The following is a 25,269-nucleotide window of genomic DNA, read 5'->3' as shown; positions in this document are numbered from 1 at the left end:
TCATTACCAAACACTAAACCAATTAGGACCATTGCCAACCAAACTTACTGAAATCTCTTCTTTTCTCTCCCTTAACACGTACTCAATACTGTCTATTGATAATTGTTTTTGACTGCAAAATGTATGAACCAATCTGCAAATCACTATGAATCTGTATATATATCATGATCACTGGGAATTATATCACCCACACATAATATGTCCAAACACAAATGTCACATGATATACACCCATTCACGAATGGTGAATGCCCGATCTTGGGACCACATTGGCACAAAATATGTATCGAATCCATTGTTATTAAAAATTATGAACGGTAGCCTAGAAAAAGACATGTTAGGTCGAAACACGTGTCGGCACCACCTGTTATATCATCACTTGATGAATTTGAGACAATAAAAGATTGGAAAACTGAAAATCACAAACCTTGTGGAACTACATTTTTCAAGCGCAGCAAAAGACAATGGGGTAAATCCCAGCATAAGAAATTGCACACACGCCGAATGAGTGGAAACTATAACAATTCTCTCTGGATACACACAATAGGCACCACGAGCACGGGCTTTTCTACAAGTTTCCACCAACTGGTTACTTGTGCACCGATAACAAAGATGGAGGGCGCGGCAACCCATGGTCCCTGGTGCTCTTAACGCAGCTATTTTTTTAGCATGTGCTGACTATATGAGGTAACCAACAGTGGTGTATGGTGACTTTCCTCCTCTCTTTTGTAGGTTTTTCCTGCATTTAATCTGGAATCTTTTATGCGGACCTGGATTGCATGGTGGTAATCAGTACAATTGTGTTCCCCTGAAGAAAGTTTGTGCAGTCGCAGCAAAGAAGAACTGAAACATGTTGAGATTTTTTTTGTTTTTTGAGCTACAACACCTAGAAAGTGTGCTAGGTGTCAAAGTCATTTGTGTGTTTACAATTGTTAGATGTGGTCAAGTGTATGTTGTGTTAGTGAATAGGTTCATTTTATATCCACCATGTGAGTTTTATTTTGGGTCATGTTCATTCAGAAGATTTTTATGAGTTGTTTTACTCTTAGCTAAATTATATTAAAAATGACTAGTATTGTGTATAAGATTGATGTACATGGTCTATTTTTTCAGGACTAGAAGGTAAAGGAGGGCTTGAACCAGGTTATTGGTATAGATCAGTAAATTTGTGAAAATTTAATTTTTGTCACTTTCTCCTTGGTAAAATGTACAATCGTCTTTACATGTTGTGCCATGGATGGGAAATCTACAACTTATTTGAAGTGTATCAGTGTTTTTAAAACTGATATTATTTGGTGTTCTTCCTCAAAAGAAATCTAACAACACATATGTTTATAGGGGTTTTAACGCTTCAGCAGTTAGCCCTATGGTAGTTTGGTTTCCGTCTGTAGCAAAGTCCCCAAGGTATCCTCCTACCCCACCTGCGAGGCTAACAACCTCGGGGTCATCTTTCACTCCACACTTTCCTTCTCCGTCCACATCTCTGATGTCTCCAAAAAGTCAAAGTTCCTTTTGCACCTCCTCAGAGGTACTCAGTCTTTCCTCTCCTTCCCCCAGAAGCTCATGGTCTCCCAAGTTCTGGTTCTATCTAGGTTGGACTATTGTAACAGCCTCTTTCTAAATCTATCTGCCTCTACTATCGGCCCTCTGCAACTAACCCAGAACAGGACTGCGAGACTTGTCCTTGGCCTCAAGCCCTGGTATCGTATCGCTCCATCTCTGAAATCTCTCCATTGGCTCCCAGTGGATGCAAGGATTCAAATTCAAAACCCTCTCCACAAGGCTTTCTGGGCATAGGTCCAAAATACCTTCAACTATCCCTCCGCAAATACCTCCCCTTTTGAGCTCTTCGCTTTTCTCCTTCTGACTCCCTCAGGGTCATTCGTTATTCAAAGAAACAAGCTGGGGGTAGATCTCTGTCTTCGGCTGGGGCCTCCCTCTGGAACAGCCTCTCTGCCAACTTGAGGAGAACCATCTCCGGTTCCGGAAGCACCTCAAGACATTCCTCTTTGCTTCTGCATTTGCTCCCCCCTCTGCCCTGCTGATCTATTCTCTCTTGGCACTGTGCAACTTTCCACCCTCAGGCCTCCGGGCCCAGGTACCTGCTCTCCCTGCCACCCTCCTGCAGTACCTCCGGCCCCTCCCTTTCACTGGGGTCTGTATCTGTACCCATACAGTCCCACCACCTTTTTCTTCCTGCATTTTTCAGACCTACCCTGCCTGCTGCCTTAAACCTACTACTTGCCGGCTGCACTACCACTGTAAGTTGCCTTTATTATTTATTTATTATTATTTATCTATTTTTCCTTTGTTCCGCACTTTCCACTTCTCCCCCCTTCCATGCACTTTTCCCCTCCCCCTCTCCCATGCACTTGCGCGTTCTCAAAGTCACATGGCCGAGTAAAATCATTATTTTGTTCTCCCTTGTTCCCCACCCTTGCCTTGTCGCACTCTGAAACACTTGTGTAGGAGCGCGATAGAAATAAAATATCAATATCAATATCAATATCCCCTGTCCCCCCCAGATTAGTAGTAGTGTCTCCTACACTCCTGGGTTTTTACCATGTACGAGATGAAACCCTGTAGCGTGGTCCCAAATCAGGACACTAGCATGTGGCACCAGTACACCAATGCTAGGTTGTTTATTTTATTGATCTGTATCAGGCATTTCCAGCTCCGCGTGAGTAGGGCCAGATGGGATAAGAACAAGACAAGTGGGTTAGTAATCCCAATTTAGAAAGGCAAATCACCATGGACTAGATGATCTGGTTGTATTTGCCGTCCATAGGAAGCCACTAGCAACTATTTCTCTTTCGGAATCCTGTATCCTCCTACTGTGAAATCATGGCAGAGGACTATTGAATTTATTACCGACTGCTGTGATACCATGGAATGAGGATACAGCATTTTATCTGCCATGTTTTATTTTCCCCTTTTTGGGGTTCTGTGCAGTTAGAGGAGAGGAAACCTGGTATTTTTTATAGTATACATAGTTCCCTTATGCAGCCCCCCTGCTCCCTCTGTCATCCGGGTCTGTGGGAACAAGGCAGGGAGTGGAAAAGAAGTGCAGGCAAGCCAAACAATGCATCAACACATTAAAGATGGCTAGCTTTCTATGAGTGCATATGCAGATTGGTGAAGAGGGAGAAGGGAGTGATGGTTAAAGTGTACAGAGAGCTGGGAGTGGACCACGCACTGGAGCAGTTTAGAAAGAAAGGGAAGAAGAGAGATCGGACAATAGATGGAAGAGAGGGATCAAATGATGTTTTTTTTCCTAATGAGTAGATTGATGGCATGTATGAAATAAGAAGGAAAGTTAGATGTGTAAACAGGAGAATTAATAAAAGTCATTATGTAATGAACAAGAAGAGAAAAAAGCTTTGGGAGCAAGAGAAGAGCATGAGGGATCATCGGGTGAGGCAGTAGGATGAGCTCGGCTGAGAGAGTCTGTAGTGTCACTTCCGTGAAAGAGATCAAAAGGACAGAGACTGGGGTGGGAGAAAAGAAATAGATAAAGAAGGGGAGTCCACAAGGGATGGAAGAGATGAGCACAATTATAGGACTTTGCTGAAAAAGTAGTTAGCAAAATCTCATGTATAGCGTGGACAGTGACGAGCAGGCTCAAGGAACGGGAGAGAGAATGAGCGGTTTACAAGTTGGAAAAGCCAGCGAGGGTGAGCAGAGTACAGTTTTATAAGCTCAGAAAAGTAGAGTTTGTTTGGGTAAGTGAAGAGTTGAGTCATAAGAAGAAAGAAGCGATGATGAGAACTGAAGATCAGATGATGATCAGGACTTTCTCCCGCGCGTTCTGCCTGAAGCAAAGATGAAAGGAGGTAGCATAGTTGTGGGGTCAGCCGAGGTTGGGAGGTTTTGTGAGAAGGAGGAAAGAGACAAGATGATAGGAAGAATCAAGATCAGGTGTGAGCGTGGAGTTAAGAAGGATGAAGCCGTTATTGGAAGACAAAGAAGAGGAGGGCACCAAAGAGGTTAAAGATGAGGTAACAGAAGATATAAAAGAGGGTGCATGAAAGTCTTTTAAGTTGCGGTGAGTGTAAAAAAAGGGATTATATGAGAAGGGGAAGGATGATAGGGGAGTAAAAGGAGAAGGAAAGAAAGTACAGAGGAGGAGAAGAATAGGTGAAGTGAAATGCTGGAGATGTGCGATGGGAAGAAGAGAGTTTAGTGAATGCATGAGTAGAACAAAGATGAAGAATGACATTGCCAAGAAAAGAAAATGGAAGTGGAGTAAGGCTATCACAGAAAGAAGACAAAGCAGTGGGAGGGCCAGAGAATGATGAGAAAGGCGATATGATAGAGTTCAGAAGAAGCAGCAAAGCGGTCTTCAAAGGTGATAAATGAGAGATGAGGGGACGGAGATGGGAAGGTGATGAAAGCAGAATGGAAACCAATGACAGGGCCACAGCCAGTCCTAATGAGCTAGCGAGAATGAGAAAAGTGTGAGGAAGAAAGATGTCGAAGCAACAGTGTCGAAGAGATGCAGGTTTCCGTAAAACAAGGAAAATCGAGATTAAAACAAAGAACATCCCAAGAATAGAGGGGGCGTGATTGCAAACGGAGTGAGCATTAAGGAGACCAATACAGAGGGGGAGAAATGAAAATATGATGTGCGTGGTTACGAGTATGGCGGATAAAGTGAGAAGGAGAAGAGAAGAACAGGCATGGGGAAAGTCATACTGATATACTAATGCGAGATTAGGAGGATAAGGGGAAGGGTTGAATAACACAGCAAGGAGGTGGACAAGAAGCCCCCGTATCTGCAGGAATATCCGCGGTAGTTTATATCTACCCATCTATAACACTAAATGATATTTTTTCTGTAGGACAGGAACTAGGACTAATGCCATATATTGCTTACAGCCTTTATATTGCCCTCAAGAAAGGATCATACCAGCTAGAATATTCATGCCAAGTAGCCCATCATGGCTAGGATGGATAGATGTGTTGCTGCATTCCTGAGCCCATATAAATAGGACGGGTTGCCAGTGCAGGGGAAACAGAGGTGCAGGTCGTGGGTACGTTGCTTGCAATGTAGTGGTCAGAGAGGTGGTGAACATATATATGCTTCATTTAAGAGTGAAGTGCGAGGTTTTTTTATGATGCGACACGAGCAAAGTAAGTGTTAAGATTGAATCATTCTGAAAGTGAATATGTGATTAGGCAAACAGTGGGCACGATTCTCTTGTTCGACATGTGGGATGTTGTTCTGTACTATACTGCATTCGGTAACTGACTGCCCGTCGTCTTATCTCCCCACAGGCCATGCTGAGTGAGAATCTGACGTCCCTGGAAAATGGCACGGCTGCGATGCGCTCGGAATTTATGGAGACACAAGTCAGAAATGAGGAGTTAGAAGGTGAGGAGCAGGCGCTATTGTCCCAGTGCGGTTAGTGCGGTTTGCATTTCACTCGCCCACTTCCATCCAGTACTAAACCTAGGAGGACCAAGGAACTCTGGGGTAGGGCCCAGCCAAGGCCGAGCCTGGGCGTCTGGCCTAGCTCTAGAGACCCAAGGCAGGTGAGCCATAGCCACGTGGTGGCTGGACGGTGAGGTGTGTTGGGTTTTGTGGGTGGGGGGGTTCTTTTGGGACAGGGGATTGTAGTGCTGGAGGAGAGGATAGGGGCAGCGGCAGTGGTTGTTGTTTGTTGATGGGGCAGCTGGCTAGGGCAAAGGATAAGGTAAGGCCGGTTTTCGGGCAAGGCGGGCTGGGTAACCGCTCAGGGTGCCATAGCCCCCAGGGCACCAGATCGGGGTATCCTTTCGAGGGCTTCCCCGAGCTGCTGTGGTGGGAGAAGTGTCCTTTTTAAATTAAAAGCGCTCACAGAAGCGGGCTCATTTAACAGCAAAAGGTTGTTGGCACCCTATTGAGATAATGACCTCCCTGTTCCGGTACGAGAGTGGGGAGATAATCATCTTAATTGGGTGCCGCAGCACCCTATTGATGTTAAATGCGCCCGCTCGCGCGAGCGCATTTAATTTAAAAAGGTAGCCTTCTCCCAACACCAAAACAAAACATTTGGCGACTCCACCCCTACCCCCCAATTTACCAGAGGCGTGGTGGTGGGGGGAGCCAAATTGTTCTTTTTCTGCCCGGGGCGCTCCTGCCACTAAGGCCAACACTTGGATAAGTGGATGCTGTTGCTTGGGCGGAGGTATGGACAGGGATGCTTTTTTGGGGATAGCAGGGGGAGGAGGGCAGGGAATAGGGGTTGATGGTGCTTGGTGGTGGGGTAACAACTTGGGTGTATTTTAGAATGGCGAAGGGAAGGGTGGGGAGTATGGAAGATGGTGGGGGGAACGAGTGCTGTAGGGGCAAGGCAGGCACTTGACTTACCTTTAAAGTCACCTCCAGCCGCTACACTGTCATACCAAGCTGGCCTAAATCCTCCCTCTCACCCGGGCTTGCCTAGCTCCATCCATTATCATGTTAAAAAGAACAGCGTGTCATTATTGTAGGAGCTCTGCCCGATTCCAAGCGCATTCAGCTGTTGCAGAAAAGCAAAAGGAGGCATACAGTGATAAACGATTAGCCAGCTATCTCGCAATTCGGTCAATTAGGGCACCCAGCATTTTAAATCAGGTCGCCTGTGTCCGCATTTAAGTCATTTAGAATTAGAGCTCCCTGAGGCCAAATCATAGGCTGTTCTTAACCTGAAGTCAATCAATGGCTTTACAAGAGAATTCAGATCAGCTTTTGGTAGCGAGGCTACATTCTCAGGCTGCATTCTGTAGAAGATGAATGGGCAGGCTCACATTCCAATGCAACATAAAGAGGCAATCTAAAATATCACAAAATAAAACTGCACCGCTAATAAAATACATTGGATAGGAAACCTGTAACCGCTCCTAAAACAATAGCATGCCTAAGAACGCAATACACAGCAACATCTCACTCCGGAAATCCACGCAAGCCAGTGAGGGTTAGAATTGCTCTCCCTGAGCAGTCTGGGCAACAATGACCTTCAGAAATGTTGGAGACTAAGAATTCTTCAAGTAGTTTAGTCCAGTGATGGGTTCTTCCACAGTAAGCCAGTTTGGTGGTGGACCAAGATGGGGTGCTATCCCAATCGAGAGGCTGTGATCGTAAACAGTGAGGCACTCGATGGAAGAGCCATGCCATTGATCAAGCAGCTTAAGAGGTTTTGCTGAACTTTGTGGTGATAGTGCAGAGGGGGCTGGAAAAGGGTCCAAAGGACGTCCTAAAAAGGGATGACTTGCAGGCTGTCCACACACAGTTCTCAGAGTTGCGGATCTAATGGTTCAAATACAGTGCTTTGTTTTGCAGATCTGAAGTCACCGGGAGTGCAGAGATGCACAGGAGGGGCTTCTAAGCACTCTGATTCAGCACCAGGCTCTATATACTGTGGAAGCCTCACTGGCGTTCCTTCACAAACTACGCAGCGTGGTATAAAGCTCACAGACACACAGCTGCTTCACACGCGTTCTCTTTATTTAACGAACAACAAGATCTGCCTACACCCCGCCCCTCTACATCACTTCCCACCCAGCCTCCCGCCTCCTTACGACCCGGAACTCATGTGTCAACGTGACATCTGCCCCCAATTGAAACAGTCACCCAACAAGGTGATAAACTTGTGCAGGAACATTGTTCACTAGGCCATCTCCTCAATGAGGCAGCAAGGCTTATTCCCGGCTCTCTGGGGCCGAGAGTTGAGTCTCTCAGGGGAGCCATTGGCACCCAAGTCCTCACAGTAGTCCTCTGGGCCCGACACTCCAGAGTCCTCTTGGTCCCCTTGATATGGATCATCAGACAAGTAGTCAAGTGTTATTCCCACCCTCCCACTTAGCCATTGGTACCCAGATGGAGGAACTTTCTTGAAATGGGATGAGTTACGGGTGGTTGAGCCCGTGTTCCCTTGGGCAATGATCATGGACCCCTTTTTCTCCATGACAACCAAAGTTTCCTCATGAAAGAAGGCGGTGTCTTTGTGTGTTTGAGGCTGTCATACCGCGACGATGTACCCTACTTCTAGGTGAGGCTCTCGCGCCCTCCTGCGCTCATCTGCATTTTCTTTCATGCGCTCTTTTGTGGCCCCATCTCGTTCCCTCACCTCGGCATCCACACTTGGGCGGGCTTCAGCCAGCTTGGCCTGGGGTAGCCGTGTCCGGATATCCCGCCCGAACATTACCTCCACCAGGGTTTTACCCGTAGTGCTATGCGGGGTGCTTCGGTTTTCTCTCAGTAACTGGTGCAGTACCTGTTCATAGGGTTGCCTGGTGAGCCTGGCTACCTGCAAGACCCTCTTGAGATTTGCCATGAACCTCTCAATCATGCCATTCGCCTGGGGCCTCAACGCAGTGACTTTATGATGGTTAAACCCCATGTATTCACTGAACTTGGCGAAACTGTGTTCATTGAACGGGGGACCATTGTCTGTCTTCATTATCCTGGGGACGCCGAAGGCCGTGAAGATGCAGTCCAGCACTGGTATCACATGATGAGCTGCCGTCAATGATATAATTTGAACTTCAGGATATCTGGAGCATTCGTCCTTGATGGCCAGTACATATTTCCCCTCTTCGATAGGGCCAAAGAAATCAGCAGCCACGGCCTCCCATATGCCGTCTGGTAGTTCGGACATCCTCAATGGTTCCGGGTGTCTGTTCGGCGTGAGAAGGCAAAACGTGGGGCATAGTTTCAAGAGATCTTCCACCATGGCGTCTAGTTGGGGAAACCACACCTTCTGGCGTATCATGCGTTTCATAGAGACCACACCCCAATGACCTTTATGGGCCAACTCAACTACCTTTCTTTTCAGGGATGTCGGGATTATCACCTTGTGACCCTTCAACAGGAGGTTGCCATCTGACAGCACCAGTTCCTCTTTCACTTGTAACAGCCGTTCTACTTCCAGCCATACATTTTCTGCCGCTGCTCAACCCCTCTCCCAACAGGAGTCCTTCAAATATGATCTGACATGGCGGGTCCGCCTCCACTTCTTGGGCCAGTTGGACTGGCTTCATCCCTTCTGGGATGGCTTGCAGCAATAGATACCGGAGATACCGGTCAGCCACCAATGGCTCAGGGGAGCATCCAGGTCTGGGACGTCTGAAAAGGAAGTCAGCAGGGTTTTTTCCTTTCCCGGCTGGTGTACTATTTCAAAGGAGTAGTCTTGTAGCTGGAGCCCCATCTCACAATGCGGGCCAGCATTTTGGCTTGCAGATTGCCATACAAGAATAGGAGTGCCTGATGGTCTGTTACCACCCGAAACGGCTTGCCGTAAAGAAAAAGATGAAAGTGTTTGCAGGCCCAGACTACAGCTAGACTTTCTTTATCAGCCTGGGAATAGGCTTGCTCGGTGGCAGGTAGGCTCTGCTTGCGTAGGCAGCGATGTGGTTCTGTGATGGGTCTTTAGGGTTCACCTGGGCCTGGATGGCACCAAGTCCCACAGGACTTGCGTCAACTGTCAGTCTGTCTTCCTTTTCAAGGTCATAATAGGACATATTTTTCTGCTTTCCGGGCTTAATACCAACTGATGATATCCTTTCTTTAAATCCAGCTTTCAGAAGACCCTGGCCCCATTCAAAAGATGGATCATGTTGGAGATGTGCATAGCCATGTGCCTCTCCCTTCGTATGGCCTGGTTGTGCCTCCTCATATCAATACACAGCCTGATGGCGTCTGATCCCTTTTTGGTCACGGGCACAATGGGCGATACCCATGAGGTGGGGCCCGTGGCTGGTTCTATTATGTCCTGTTCTAGAAGCTTGTGTAGCTCGTCTTCCACCTTTTTTTGGATATTGACAGGTATGCCCCTGTAATGTTGTGCTACTTGGCGTACCGTGTAATCTATGTGCAGCTTCACGTGTCTGTTTCTGAGTTTCCCAATCCTTTTAAAGAGATTGGGGTAGAAGTTTGTGATCATTGCTACGGGATCTATATATTTATGAACCATGATTTTGTATAGGATATGGAAGAGACTCATGTCAACGGCTGCCTTGAAGCTAAGTATTCAGCCACTCTCATTTTCCTCAGTAGCTACCACATGTATGGGCACCTTTTTCTCTTGCGGCACAACCCCTGGAATTGTCCTATGCATTTGAGCTGTGTTTTGGCTCCATACACATACATTTGCAAAACTCATTTGCTTTGTAACAGAAATTGTGTGACACAAGGATAATGGGGATTGTTTTCAAAATACGAACAGGCTAATTCAAAGTCACCCATGTGTTACTAACATCACAATTTCTGTTAAAAAGCATTATATGAATGAACACAATATCTAAATTGTAGATCAATTGTCTTTTTTATTTGTGTTTTTATGTATAATGAGTTTTGCAAATGTGACCAAATGATCTGTTTTATTACAAAATACAATGAATATATCAGATATTTTTGTTAAAATTGAGCCTGCCATCTCTTTATATTTGCTAAAAGATTAATGGTCTGTGAATACATGGTTTTGGTGTGAGACCCAGCTGTGTCACCTCCGGTGAGGATATCGAAAGGTAGCTTGTTGGTACCCTCTCTTTGTTTCTCTCTGTATTTATTCCTTTACCAACAAGCCCCTATTTTAAAAAAAGAGGACTCATGCTGTAAATGCGTGCTCACTGTTTTGTATTAATGCCAACATTATCTGTTTCATTCAGGAGATGCTGGTCCAGTACTGGTTTTAACTTTGTATTATGGGGCTTGTAGTCCTGTATTTACTATGGGGGAATCCAGGACTACAAGTACCAGAATGCAAGGTTGAAACCAAGACTGGACTAGCATCCCCTGACTGCGATGGATTATGTCAGCATGTATGCGATCAGCATGCTAATGAGTGTGCAAGGAACTATTCCAACCTCCAAGTTAGGGCGTTGGCAGTTGATTAAACATGAATTAAACATTCCCCAGAGGTAAGCTCTTTCAGCTGCTCCCATATGCTCTAGTTAAGGATCAATAGGTGGGAATAATTCAGACAGACGTTCGATGAGCTCACATCCCCTCAGACATGAAACATTGTCTTCACGCAGGGCATTTCCCAAAGGAGCAAATCCTCATTGCCGCGCGACTGTCACCTTTCATCCAGGCTTTACTCTAGTTACCAATGGATGGCAGCATGCTCCTGTTTGAGCTGAGGGAGATTCCCAGGCAAAGACCACCAAAGCGGCATTTAACCAACGAGTTGGCTGTGTAGCAGCACAAAAAGAGATTCGAAAGAGATGTCAAATCCACTGCAGCTTGACCTGGTGAGAGTTTCGTCCAACACTCTCACCACGGTGATCTGTTAGTTCGACAGCCACAGAATGTTTCTAGAAGGTCCGGTTCTTTCGTGAATTCAGTTCATGAGACATCTTCATGCAAAGGATGGTTACCCAAGCTTTTCAAAGTGAAATGAACCAGTCTAAGTGTGTCCTACAAGTGTTTTTTTTAAATATAAGGCCTTTTCGCTAAAAATTATATCAACAATGATAAATGTTCTCTTCAATATAGCCACAGACAACCCATTGCAGAATTCGGACATGAAGGTAATTTATTCATTTTGGATTTGTAGAGCGCATTGCAGCCCAAAGGCATCGAGGCGCGATAAGAAGAACGTAAGAAGGCTTGATTCAGGCTTACATGAATGCTGCCCAGTAGAAGTAGTTTTAGTGCAAGGTACATGGTTACACATACAGAAGTAGATACGGAACAGGTTACTTAGTTACAGATTCAGAGTTAGATACAGGATAAATACGTGACGTGTGATATAAAGACCCTGGTTTTGATGGCCTTGCGTAAGGCCGCATGAGAGTCAATTAGACTGATGTGAGGAGAGAGGGCGTTCCAGTAGGTGGCAGCCATAATTGCGAAGCTGGTGCCACCAGGACGAGCTTTGCTTTGTAGTACGATAGCTCAGCAAGTGAAGCTCTCAACTGTCTTGTATGAGCCCTTTGCAGCAACAGGTTTGAAATCCAGCAGGGCTGACTCTGCCGCATATCCTTCCATACTTAATAATCTGAGGAGTGGCAGTCTCTGCAGGTTCAAGGTGTGCTTCCTGTGCTTCCAGTGCTTGGAAGTCTTTCTCCAGTGTCTACTGTGTGAGGGCGGAACTTTAATACTAAAACCCCTCTTTTACGCGGAGCAGCCGCGGAGTGGCTGCAGAGTGGCAGTCTCTGCAGGTTCAAGGCGTGCTTCCTGTGCTTCCAGTGCTTGGAAGTCTTTCTCCAGTGTCTACTGTGTGAGGGCGGAACTTTAATACTAAAACCCCTCTTCCCCGCGGAGTGGCTGCAGAGTGGCTGCAGAGTGGCAGTCTCTGCTCTATGGCAGCTAGGGCAGCGCAACCTGCCAGTAGGAAAAACAGCGCCTCGCACACCTTGGTTTCTGCCAAAAAATCTGAGACTCTTGGTCCTCGGTTACGTAGCGCCAAAACTACCATGACGCTTCTCTCTCAGCTGGATAAAGAGATGGACCCCCTTGCGCTGATGCGAGTAAACACGGAACCTGAACTGGTACCTGAACTGGATCCGGAAACACTCTTGAGGTACGACGTGGAGTCTCCTACCTCCAGCAATCCTGTGATCCGGACAGAGCTCCCACCTTCTACCTGCTGTTCCTCCTCCAAGCGACGCGAGTGCATTGCGGCCCCTCGGAGGAGAGGAAACGCCGCTCGCCCCAGGTGAGGTGGTATCAGTGGGCGGAGGGGGGGGAGTGTCCCGCTCAGACCTCTCGTCTGTTTGTCCCCGGGGATTAGTCCAGTAATGATAATTCCAATTCCTCTTGGGGCAGAGGGGTGCAACGACCAAGACGGGCAGGAGCCCCAGAGAAACTTGCAAATGAGGGAGACAGACCTCTTAGCCTCCAATGGCCCCATTCGGGTCCCTATCCTGCACCACGTTCCTCTGGAGCCCTGTGCCGCGGTGACCGGAGCAGCTCCATCACGGTCTGAGCGGACATAGGGCGACCAGTACACCGCCTCTGCTCATTTGGACCTCGTATCACAACTTACCCAAAGGGAAGTGACGATCAAGGACATTCACACCAAACCTTTTCATGTTTCTGCAAATGCTGTCCACCATAAGAAAAAGGGAGGCCCGTCGCGTAGTAAACGATCCGCTCATCAGCGGCCAAAGCTGGGGTTGAAAGCCCAGATACCAAAGCGTCAAAAACTTACAAACGCCCCTGACAGGCCTCCAAATCAACAGAAGGACGACCCGCCTAAATTGCCTACTAACAACAGATTCTTTGCCAACTTTTTAAAAAAGAAACCCCTGACTTCTGAACAAATTTCGGATGCTGAGATCCTGAGAGTCGTCACGGACCAAACCCCGGCCACAACATCAGAGCAATCTAACGACGCGAGGCCAGTATTCTCGCTTGAACCGGTGTGTTTTTCTTTTTCTAGCACAGCCCCCGATGCCAACATTAGGTGGCATTTTGGATCTCCAAGTACTGCTCTACCTCCCCCTCCAAGTCAGCCCTCAATTTCACCAAATCACTCGGAAGTAGCGACAAATTGACCACGACCAAAGTCATTGGCTCCGGCTAAAAGGCCTCTCTTAGCCATGAACTTTGATTCCGGGGAACCCGTGACTTCGTCCCTGAAAGCAGGGTTTACATGTCACACACCCAAGGACTCTTGGCAAAACAAGGAGCGGTATTGTCCTCCGACAAATCCCATCGTGGTAGAAAGCGACATGGAGGATCACCAGCTTGAGCAGTCACTGTCTACATCTGAGATTCACCCAAAAGACCTGGAAGCCTACGGCCTTGTGCCTAAGACTCCGGACCTAGGATCATCGTCGGGGGTTACTCGGCCAAACTTGGAGTCCGGGCAGACCTCCTTGACAGCTCAAGCCTGGGATCCCCGTAACCCCCTTAGACAAGGGGAGAGATCCATTCTTGATGCTCCAAGGACTCCAGTGATTTCCAGAGTGGGGACCCACAATTCTAGTTCCCAAACGGTTCCCAGTCCAACGAGAAATCGACGTTCCAGTGAACTCACAGAGAATCCATCCTAGGACTCCTCGCCTAAAAAGACAGATTTAAGATTAATAATGTCTACAGTAACGTTGGCGATGGCGCCCTTCTGCAAACTGTACGAGTCGATAAATGACTCACTGAAAGACCATACGTCTATTACAGCCATGATGAACAGTCGTCTGATTTTTCTGGAAGGTTACATCAATGCCTTGAACAGCAAAATGGAAACAAGGCACAAGGACGACTGTGCTGGAAAGACGAAGGACAGTACACCCGCTATGCGAGTCCCCCTTTCAGACTCTAGCACCCAGACCTTCGAAGGTGGGCCGATCATCGATCTCGAGGGGCCTACCCTTGAGGGAGGTCAAGTGCCCCCTCTCAGGGGCCTTACGACAAAAAATGTGAAGGACTCAGCAGTTAAGGTTAATGGATCGATCTACAATGACCAAATCTCAATCTTACCAGACAGTGAGCTTGCACATTGCTCTAACAGAAAAGACAGTGCACCTGTAACAAAAGGCCCTCCCATAAAGCAAAAGCAAACGATAAGCAAGCTCTTCACTGCAAAAACGAACAGCAGTAAACAGGGGCCTGCAAACGAGAAGGTGGAATTACACATATTGACCGACAAATCTGGGGGCAGAAAAATTCAAAGACAAGAAGATAAAGTGAACTATCTAACAAAGGATAAAGACGACATCGCATCTGGCAGTCTAACAGTCTCAAAGGAGGACAATCAAGAAATAGACGAGGACATCTTAAATCTCAGTGTTTACATGCTGTCAGACGATCAAGAGGAGACCCGAAACATGAACTGTACGATGGAGGACAACTCGCCTTTTCAAACTTTGGAGAGTCGCTGCAAGAAGCTGCAAAATAAATCTAGTTGGTGGCCGTGCACACTGACGAGCGTGCCAAAAGAAAGTCACCATGCACAGTCCCAAGACAATGACCTATATGAGGCTATTCCTTCCAACGTCTCTCAGAGATACAGGTCCCAAAAAAAATGACTCTGCTCCTAGAAAGAGCTCTCCCCAAAAGAGCAGATGGGTGCATGCGACACGGACCAAAGATGTCCCAGAATCAAGAAAGTATGCAGAAGCAATTCTAAAAAGATATGCGGAGCCAGCACAATCCGAGATTCAGTCCAAGGAAAGTGGCAAGGTCTGGAGGGCAGGCCACCAAAACTAAACGCAATTATTTGATTGAACAATTACCGGATAACAACAAATATGTGATACTGAATAGAGAATTCTTGTTACAACTTCTCAAATGTGTGCCGTCGCTTCGAAATGTCGAAACAAAGGATTTAGCTACAGTGGAACCATTCCACCAAGGTAAAACGGCGAGTGCCTACCTTCACGTTCATACTAACTGGGCGAAAATCAGAATAGCAGAGGCAGCTGAATACCTTCTAAAGCTGGGATTCGATCTGTTTGAACTCGAAGAAGGGGCATCCTCTGCTGTACGTGGTGAACCAGTCGAACAGCGGGGACAAATTAAATCTCCACACTCTGAAAATTCGAGCACCAAACTGAAATTGACGAAAAGAGTTTTGGAGGATAGAGGTTCTGAGTGACATGTTCGCTTTATCGAACTAACCTCTGAGGATCAAATTGCAGATGTTCCGCAGACCAACCGCCGCAAAACTACTAGTCAACAACCTTCGGAGGAAGCAATAAGAGAGGAAGAGTTCAACGCATAACCTAATTACGCCTGCTCCTGTTGAGGCGAACAATCAACAAACCCGTTTAAAACTGTCAGCAGCTGCCATTTCTACGATAAAGTTGCAGTACGCAAGTACAGGCAAAGAACCAAACCAACAGAAGGTTCTGCAATTACCAGATTATCAACCACTTTTGTTACCTTTCAGATCAAAGCACAATGGCCCGGGAAGGCACAACAAAATTGCCTCACACGAGTACAATAAAGAACTGGTCCTAAAAAGGCGTCAATTGAGACAAGCAAAAAGAAAGCTGAGAGCATTTCCGATGTTAGAAAACCAGGCGACCTTCACACAGGTGCAGAGAACCTATAAAACATGGATTAGACAACATCGGAGCAACCTTTACCAACACGATGTGGAAGCCATGTTGAAACTGGTTTGTGGTCATCACCCCAGAGAGTTCTGGTCATTGATCAGATCTAAGCTCTCTCCTCCCGGCGATTCGCTAACAAACCCGATTTGTGAAGCTGACTGGATAAAATCTTATTCCAATCTTTTTCAGACGCCTACACACTCGGGGACATCGCTGCCAAGTACAAAATTGGAACCGTGGGCTGATCTGAGCAACGAAACGGAGATCACTAAAATGCTTCTCAGGATTAAACCATCGAGAGCCCCTGGACCGGATGGCATCACAAATCTTGATCTAAAACAATTCGCGAAGGAATGGTCTGCACTGATTAGTGAGATCTTCAAACGATGCAAACAGGCCAGACAAATTCCGCTTTCATGGACAACATCAATAGTGGTGCCTATTTTCAAAAAAGGACGTAAAGAAGATCCCAAGAACTATCGTCCTATAGCCCTTCTGGACACGGTTGGAAAGGTGTTCGGTTCCATATTACTCCAGCAATTCCACCGATGGTTCAAAGATACAGATCGTGCTGACCCGTTTCAAACGGGATTTACCAAGAACAACGGTACGTCCATAAACATCATGTTCCTCAGTGCGTTAAAAAGCAAGGTGCTAGCAGGAGGCCCGAGAGTGTTCCTGGCCTTCATTGACTTGGCGCAAGCCTTTGACCAAGTTAATAGAGCTAATTTGTGGAGGAAACTGTTCCTGTGGAACTGTCCAGCAGAACTACTTCAACCAATCCAGGCACTACATACGGACACTAAGCTCCGCGTGAGGTTAAACCAAGCAGGCTTGCTATCGTCAGAAATTTCAGTCGGCAGAGGAGTAAAGCAGGGATGTCCACTAGCTCCTGCACTTTTTATCACCTACCTCAGTGACTTCAAGGACTCCGAACAATCTATTTGCTCCTTTCGGCCGTCATTGGGAAACTGCAAAACCACAAGGTTACTTTATGCAGATGACTTAATCCTAATGGATATGACCCCAATTGGCCTTCAGCGTCAGCTTGAAAATCTGGCTGTTTACGTTTGTGGAAACAACTTAACCATCAACGTCTCGAAGACCAAAATTTTGACGATGGAAAAATCCAAACGGGCACAAGAGAAATTCTCCTGGTATCTGGAAGGTGTGGCGCTCAATAAAGTATCAAGTATTAAATACCTAGGAGTAACTTTGGACAGCTCTAGTGTAAACGCAACTTTCCAGACCTGCTTGATCGACAAAGTAAAAAATTAGCTGCACAGGCTCATGCACTGGACAAGAAGTATGGACACTTTTCCTTGCTGCCAGCGATCAAATTCTACCGTACAAAGTTGGTTCCATCACTCACCTATGCAGCGGATGCTCTTCCTCACACGCCCCCTCAGCTGTGGCTGAAGCTAGAGGGGTACTTTTGGCGCACGGTTTTGGGTCTGCCAAAATCAACATCAGCGCCTCTAATTAGAAGGGAATTGGGTCTACTCTCACTGCAAGGGACTGTGGAGACCAAATTCATGATGCTCTACAGAAAAATGCTACTTCCTGACTGTCCTTACCTGCAAGCCACTATTCGCACCGAAGTCCAAGCAGCACGCTGTCCGGTGCTAAAATCCTGGGAAACAGCACGAAAAGTTACATTAGTGGAAATTCATTCCTCGGAACAAGAGCTTATCCGGAACCCTCTAAAAATAAAAAGGAAAATAGCTGTATATGACTGGATAAAGACTTTGGATTATGCAGAAAAAGCGAAATCAGTCAATCACCTTCCACCCTACCAAAGTAGACTTAACATTGTTCCCAACTATCTGAGCAAGTTTCCTAGCAAAGCATCTAGAAACCTGTTCCTGAAAGCACGCTTAAACTTACTGCAGGCCAACGAGATTCTGAAACGAAGAGGACTGAGTGACTCAGATACATGTCGTTTCTGTAAGGACTCCACAAAAGTTGGAACTATACGCTACCTGCTTCTAAATTGTCCAGGTACACAAGAAATTGGCGAAAATTACTTGCAGCAACATCTTTTGGCATCTTACACCAGGGAAGAAGAATTCTGGTGGAATCGCTTAATGAGCGGAGAAAGAAATACCTGGACAATTGCGACCATTCAAACTCTAAAGGCTATTTTGTCTTTATAAACTCTTCTTTTTTTTTGTTTTGGAATTCATGTTTCTTCTACAATGTTTCTTCATTTCTTCATTTCTATCGTTCTTGTTCAACTATGTTTTGTAAAAATCATTAATTTGATTAAATCAAGGAAATAAATAAATAAAAAATAATCTGAGTGCCATGACATAGTGCAACGATAGCAGCTATTATCACAACACCTAGAAGCTGGAGGTATCTGGCATGCAGAGCTATATAGCTCTATAAGGATGTGAAAGTATTAGATTAATTTAACATTGTCAGGAATAGAGATATTTGTGCATTTCTGAACTGCAACACCAATAGGACACGTGCAGCCCCTCACAGCAAGCTGAATCACAACTGATTGTGGGTAGCACACAGCAGTGGCAAGATGTCATCCAAATTATAGAAGGAGAAACTACACAGCTAGGAGGGGGGTGACAATGCATGGGGGATACATGTTCGCCAGATGGGGAAAGAAAAGGGTAGGAACCGAGACTGATTGGTTTGTACTGTTTATGAACATGTTATAAATAAAGTTTAAAAAAAAAGAAACTTCTTAAACAAACCTTAAAGGACTGCAGCTGAGGCTTAAGCTGGCCTCACTGTGGCCACGACAGTTAAGTAACCAGACATCACGTGCAGCTTATTGCAGACTTAGATGATGTGACTTTTCAACCAGGGTGTAATGGTCATGAAACTCTCAAATTTCTCCTAACCCCACTTCCCTCTCCCCAATGTAAGCACGCAGCGACATCTAGTGGTAGCAATCAATACCTCTTTGTTGCCTATTGCAGCCCCTGTGATTTGATCAGTCTGTATACTGGTCTATTGGAAGTATGCCATCAGCTTTGCTACCTTATTGCTTGTGGCTTCGTCCTGTTATCAGTCCTTGTTTATTAGAAAGCAAGGTTGTGTGATGTCACTTACTGTGATGCCATCTAGGGTGCAGAGTCACGGGGAATTAGATATCACTTCGTGGGAGAAAGCAACCTAGGAGGGCAGACGTGGATGAGTGCCTAGAGACTTAACAGCCGTTAGCTGTTCTACCACAACATCCTACTTGGGAGTTCAGAAGAAATACAAATAGGCTCCTTGAAGAATCCTTGCCTTATGGTAGTGCAGGCGCGTTCAAAGTCTTAGTTCCACCAGGTGAGCTGGGATGCATACATCAATATGCAGACGACAAGAAAGCTAAATATTCTACGAACTCAAGGTCCATGGAGTAGTCGCTTCAAAAATGATAGTAATGGATTCGTTAAAGTACTCTATTTTAGAATTAAACAGTTGGAAGGGGTCAAATACATCAGAGGTCATCTCTACTGTACTTGAGCCTCTGGACTGTGTCCATGAAGGAAAGGTCGTAGGGTGAGTGACTTGAGGTGTCTTTCAACTTCTCCCCCCTTCCATGCACTTTTCCCCTCCCCCTCTCCCATGTACTTGCGCGTTGTCAATCTCACTGGGCCTAGTACGATCGCTGTTTTGTTCTCCCCTGTTCCCTTCCCTTGTCGCGATCTGAAACACTTGTGTACGAGCGCCATAGAAATAAAATATCAATATCAATGTGGGATGTGGTTGGAGCAACAATGGAGATTGTGCAACCCAGGACAAGTTGCATCTCAGCGCCGTGCAGACAGGAGCTTTGCTGTGGTTCAAGGTTAGAGCGTCCTGGTATGGAGGGAGCAGTAGGGCCCGCATAGGCAAGTGGGACTGTGCGGAGAAGCAGGGTCAAACAAGTGGAGGAACACTGGAGTCTGAAGCTGGGTATGCAGGCGCTAGATCTGCACTAAAAAGGTGGTCACTGGTGGGCAACATTGTCTTCCAAGATGGTCTTCAGAAATGTGCATTCTCAGACCCAAATCTTCTTTACTTCCAGGCTGATGATAGGCAAGTCCTAAAAGCGCATCTTTGAATCCGCCATTCTCTCATACTAGCCAGAGGCTGGTGTGCAATGATACCAGGAACCACAGCCCACGGCTCTCTGGGCTGCGCTGGAGAGACTCTGGTGGAGGGATGAGGATGGCTGCAACCTTTATACGGTTGATCTTCCTCAGAAAGAGTTGCTAACACCTAAGGCTCCTCTTTAGGGATGGTAACTAAACTACCTTCTGAATGCTACAATCATGACTTTCCAGCACCCATATTATGCTGGCGATGCGCCACCTCTGCCAGCAAGCTCAGTGCTGGAAAACATGGCCCATTGGTGATGGGGCCCTCGCTACTGGATACTCATCAGAGCTCATACCAGGATGCCGGCCGATCAAGTGGCCCTCTGGTAGCAAGGGCAACAAGCAACCACAGCAACCAGGTCTCTGTCGCAGAACCTCATGGCAATCGATCGCCTCTAGGAGTCAGCGGCTCACTCCGCAAGACCTGAAAGTGCATCAGGGAAATGTCCCTCACAGGCCAGGTACATGGATTTAAGTCCAGCAAGAGCCTTCCTGCAGAAGAGCACTCACCCAACTTCAAAGTAGCCATACCTGTCAGTTCAATGTGGGTTGGGTTTTTTGTTGCAATATTGAAGAGAACAGATATTTTTGATGTACGTTTTAGTGAAAAAGATCTCATATTAACAAAGGCCCCACTGTAGAACACACTTAAACTTGTTTTATTTTCACTTTAAAACGCTTAGGTCACTATCCTTTGCTTGCACATTTATTTAATGTATTTATTCATTGTGGAGCCCAGGCCCGGAGGTATCAAGGCGCTAGTGCATAATCAAGGTGAAGAGCAAAGATGTCTTATTAACTGACTGGAAGCCTTTATGCTTGCCTGCACGCCACCACCAGCCTTGTACTAGTGATCCTCGGGCAGGTGGAGGACACAGTGAAATCTCTCTTGTGCCCCGTCAAGGGTGGAGAGATCACAAATTGATGAATAACACCGGGAAGGATATGAGCTCATCAGCTTTCCTCCATTGCACACACAATTCCCAGGCACGCATGAACACTTGATCAATCTGGATGAAAGCATGGCCAATCTTTTAATGCCAATGTTAACTTTTGACTCACATCCAAGAATGATAAAGCCATTTTCTTTTTGTGAATTAACTTGTATACCTGCCTATGCTACCAGCTCACAGGGCATTTTGATTACACTGGCACCATCAAGGGTTTTGAATTTAGGATATTCGGATCTCAATGTCACTTGGCCTAGTAAGATCGTTGTCTCTGCCTTCCCTCTGTTTCACCTCCCTTGCCTTGTCGCGCCTTGAAACACTTGTGTATAGGCGCGTTATAAATGCCATATCATATCATATAAGAGTTGAGTGTTTCATCTTCCCAGATTCCTCACCATGTCAACTGATCTAAATGGTTAAGAACTATTTAAACAAGCAACCTCCTAAATTCCAGAGGTGATGTTATGCAAGGCAACTTCACATTGAACTGCGTTGCATCCTAGAAGACCCTGTTTAGCTTGACACAACAGCTACCAGGAGCCACGTGTTGACTCCCCTTGCCAACTGGTGCCATATATGGATGTGGCGTTAAATCTGTGGTCCCAGAAATGTGTATAAAGTAGAATGAGGACACATCAGAAAGACATAATGCAACGCATACTGGCCGAAAAGTTATATTTTGAATCTCACGTGGTGGCAAGATTTGCAGCATGCACGCACTGGACTGGTTCTTCAGTCCCGTATATTGCTCTGACTTACTGGGTGGTGTCTGACACCCAAGTGCTGCTTTTAGCTCCAGCTATCTTTATTGTGGTCCCTGTGCATGAGAAGATGTACATCCACCTCATGCCTAACGACACAGACTAGCAACGCAGTCCCGGAAAAAGCTGTGCATCAACTATCCATGGTGGATACCGAATGGACGGACACCTGCTCTTCCCACTTCACCCATTTTGGCCCTGCTGGTCTTGAAAGAGGTAACTACATCGTGCCTTTCAGGTGGTAGGTCCAGAGGGCTTTGCAAATAACTGAATATGTAAAAGCAGGGGGCCAGACGAAACCCCAAGTAGAGGTGTAAATAAATACTGCAGAAAAGTCAGATCCGACTTTGGTAGAAAGCGAAGACGGACTCCTACTTCCACAATCACTGTATTTTTTTGGTAAATATTACCACTTATTTGCCTCCTTCCTCAGCCACTGGCATTTCAGTGTACTCTGCGCCCGCCTAGAAATGCAATATAGCCCAGTCTATTCGTGTGACCCTTATGCAAATAGCTCCAAAGCCCACGTGGCCCCAGTGTGCTGCAAAGACATAATTGGCAAAAGTTATCAAATACATAAGCCAAAGTCAAGGCTCCAGGCGACATAAGCGAGTTGGAAGTTTTCTTACTTTTGAAGTCAGAAGTGAAAACGTATTTATAAACAAGTAAACTCATATTTTAATTTGTAAATATGTGTCGTTGGAGTTATCCATGCTCTAAGAGGAATTTCCCTACCTAAAACCAAAAACTAAGAATCTGTCGCTGCCAGGATGTCAGAAATCAAATCCGTCCTTGTGTCCAAACATTCTATCCTGATCATCACACTACAAACTAAATAATAACTTGAGAAAGTAAATGTCTATAACCTGGTATTTGCAAAAAGTGTTCATAAATTAAAATATAACAGCTCCAACATAAAAGTTGTCCAAGGTAACAGAACCTTGGTTCCCGAGGGGGCTCTCTTCCCCTGGATTCCTCAGTGGTATGTCTTTTGATCTAACAGTTCTGGGTGTCTTTTCATGATCCACAACAATCTTGTTAGGTAAAACACTTTTTTTAGCCTCGTAGTTTCCTTCTTTTACAAAGTTCCTTCTATGTTCAATCAAACACTGTCCTTTCTTGGAACTTCTCTGTAGGTTTGCAGTTGCCTGGTATACTTCCCTGTCAGGACTACTTAACCACTTGTAACTGCCTGGTATACTCTCCTACCAGGACTTCTCATATACTTGTAGCTGCCTGGTTTACTCGCCTGCCAGGACTTCTATTTACATATGCTTGTAACAGTTTCTCTTTACATTCACAATTGTTGATCTTTTCCTTGGTTCGGTTCAATGTTCACTTTCAGCTTTCCCATTATCGCCATTCCATGCACTCATACAGTATTAGGGGTTGTATTTGCATTCTGCCTTTTTGCCTTACAAACAATCTTCTCATTGTTTCTGTCTCTGCAGATTTACAAATTTCAAATTGTGTTTGGCGCAGTCACAAAAATGCCCTGCGGCCCCCACTTTCCTTGGGCTGACTCACTGGCTCTGTGTGGTGTCTTCGGTTCCATTCACGCTTACATGGCGTAGCTCTGCCGCTTGCCTTCCACTCCGGACCACTTTGATATCTCTCCGATTTCTCCCGTGCTCTGCTCCTGCATGCCTGCTTGCGTCCAGGTCCCGGTGAGGGTAACGCTGCTCCCTTCAGCTGCTGAACGCCCATGGATTGTCTCATGGTTCCTGGAATTTCTGCGGCCCTGCTTGCTCATGCAATGATTCTTTCCCTCTTTGCTGTCGAGCCCCTTGGTCCTGCCACACCGACTCGTGCCTTTAGCTTTCAGACGCCTCCAAGGGAGATGCAACGTCTTCTCCTGAGCAGCCTCTCATAGGTTGGTTTCCATTTTAAATGTCCCGCGCACAGTTGCTTTCACAAAACAACTAGCACGCTCATTGAGCTATCCTTCATCCTGCTCGTCTCAGTACTTAGGTGGATGTGGGAATTGGAGTCCACTGATATTAACTGATGCATAGTACTTAAAGAGATTCTCTCAATAATTTTATTTGAAAGGTCAGTTCTATATGAAGGGGAATTAGAACTGAAAAAGGTTTTGCTGGAGCTCTTACTTTTCAGACCATGGGTGGGAGTTTAACCTAACAGGTGTTGGGGAAAAGGTTTCTCTATATTTCCTAAATGGGGGAACAGATGACAGATGACTGGCAATAGGCCATTAGGGTATTGGGTATCAGGGGGTCTTTTTCATGAGAAAAGTGGGGGTACCTTGTCTCATCCAATGAAGCCATGACATCTCCCCGGAGGTTGTTTCCTCCCATGTGATCCTCCCTCATACAGCCACCCCCAGGTTCAGGATGAGGTAGCGGCTGCCGTCCCCTGGCCAAATGGGAGGAGGGTACTGCCAGGGGATCTCTGATGACTCCATTGGATTCATCACACAGTCTTTTAAGAAATGTTCACTGTGCCACTGGTGAACTTGTTTTAATCAAAACAATATACTTAAACAGCTTTTGCTCCTGGAAAGCACAACATCGCCCCTCCAATTCTTCCCCCAACCGCAGAATGGTGGTGCTGGAAACTGAAGGGGAGAATGCCAGCTTTCTTCACTACTTGTATCACAAGCTCAGAATCAGGTCCTTACAGTCGATCTCTATACCTGGGTCTGACCACGTGCACCATGACAACTTCCAGATCAACTGGGTGCAACCAAGGCAATGTATGGTATGGCCTTTGGTGTTACAGAGCACAAGCCTAGCTAGAAAGCAAGAGTGGCCAACATAGTTCAGTGCAGCAGTAGTGTGATAGAGTGTTGATTGACAGAAGCACTGCCTTCATAGGGTGATTGCAGACTGATACATGCACTAGGAAGGGTTCCAGTACTGTGATTGGTTGCAGTGTATTCCAGCATCTTGCTATTTAAAGCATGCTTCTGCAGAATGATTTCAGTAGGATGTATTAGTCGCTGTGCTTGTCTAGTATGGATTCAGCACTTGCCATTGCTTCCATAGGGTGTACTGTGTAATGCTGCCACAAGGCGATCACAGTGTCAGAGCAGCGCTGTGGCTGTTCTTGCCAGAGTCATTGCAGGTGGTTTGCTACCGTGCAGCGATTCCACCATGTCATTAGTAGAAGTACAATCTTTTGATGGGGACTGCCTTCTGACTTTAACGTTGTACAGTGTATCATATGGGTGCCCACACTTCTTGGCACCGTTTTCTTACTTGCACCCCTTCACCCTGCAGCGGACATGAAGAAGTGGCAGATCCAGGTGGATGAAACGGGTCGGGCGCTGGAGGGTGCAAAGCTGGGCTACCTCAATGTGACCCAGAGATGGCAGGAGGCAGAGAGCCAGTCGATGGAGTGTCGGGCCCAGAACACCCAACTGCAAGACAAAGTGTGAGCCTGCATCCGTTTTCATTTCAGCTTCAATGACAGTGACAGCATTCAATTAATAATAATAATAATAATAATAATAATAATAATAATAATAATAATAATAATA

The 25,269-nt window shown here is 46.1% G+C and overlaps 1 protein-coding gene across 1 annotated transcript in view; it reads left to right on the top strand.

Moving 5' to 3' along the window:
* Window positions 1-25,269, top strand: part of LOC138570262 (coiled-coil domain-containing protein 194-like) — a 172,100-nt gene that overhangs the window by 105,944 nt on the left and 40,887 nt on the right. Inside the window, exons 2-3 of the mRNA XM_069649030.1 lie at window positions 5,277-5,373; window positions 25,010-25,163. Coding sequence (XP_069505131.1) covers window positions 5,277-5,373; window positions 25,010-25,163 — 251 coding nt within the window. The remainder of the gene's footprint in view (window positions 1-5,276; window positions 5,374-25,009; window positions 25,164-25,269) is intronic.

Source organism: Ambystoma mexicanum, chromosome 1p, assembly GCF_040938575.1.
Source record: "Ambystoma mexicanum isolate Mex_15411 chromosome 1p, UKY_AmexF1_1, whole genome shotgun sequence".
In the NCBI taxonomy this organism is placed as follows: Eukaryota; Metazoa; Chordata; class Amphibia; order Caudata; family Ambystomatidae; genus Ambystoma; species Ambystoma mexicanum.
The sequence above is the reverse complement of the archived record's forward strand: the minus strand, read 5'-3'. Positions and strand labels throughout refer to the sequence as shown.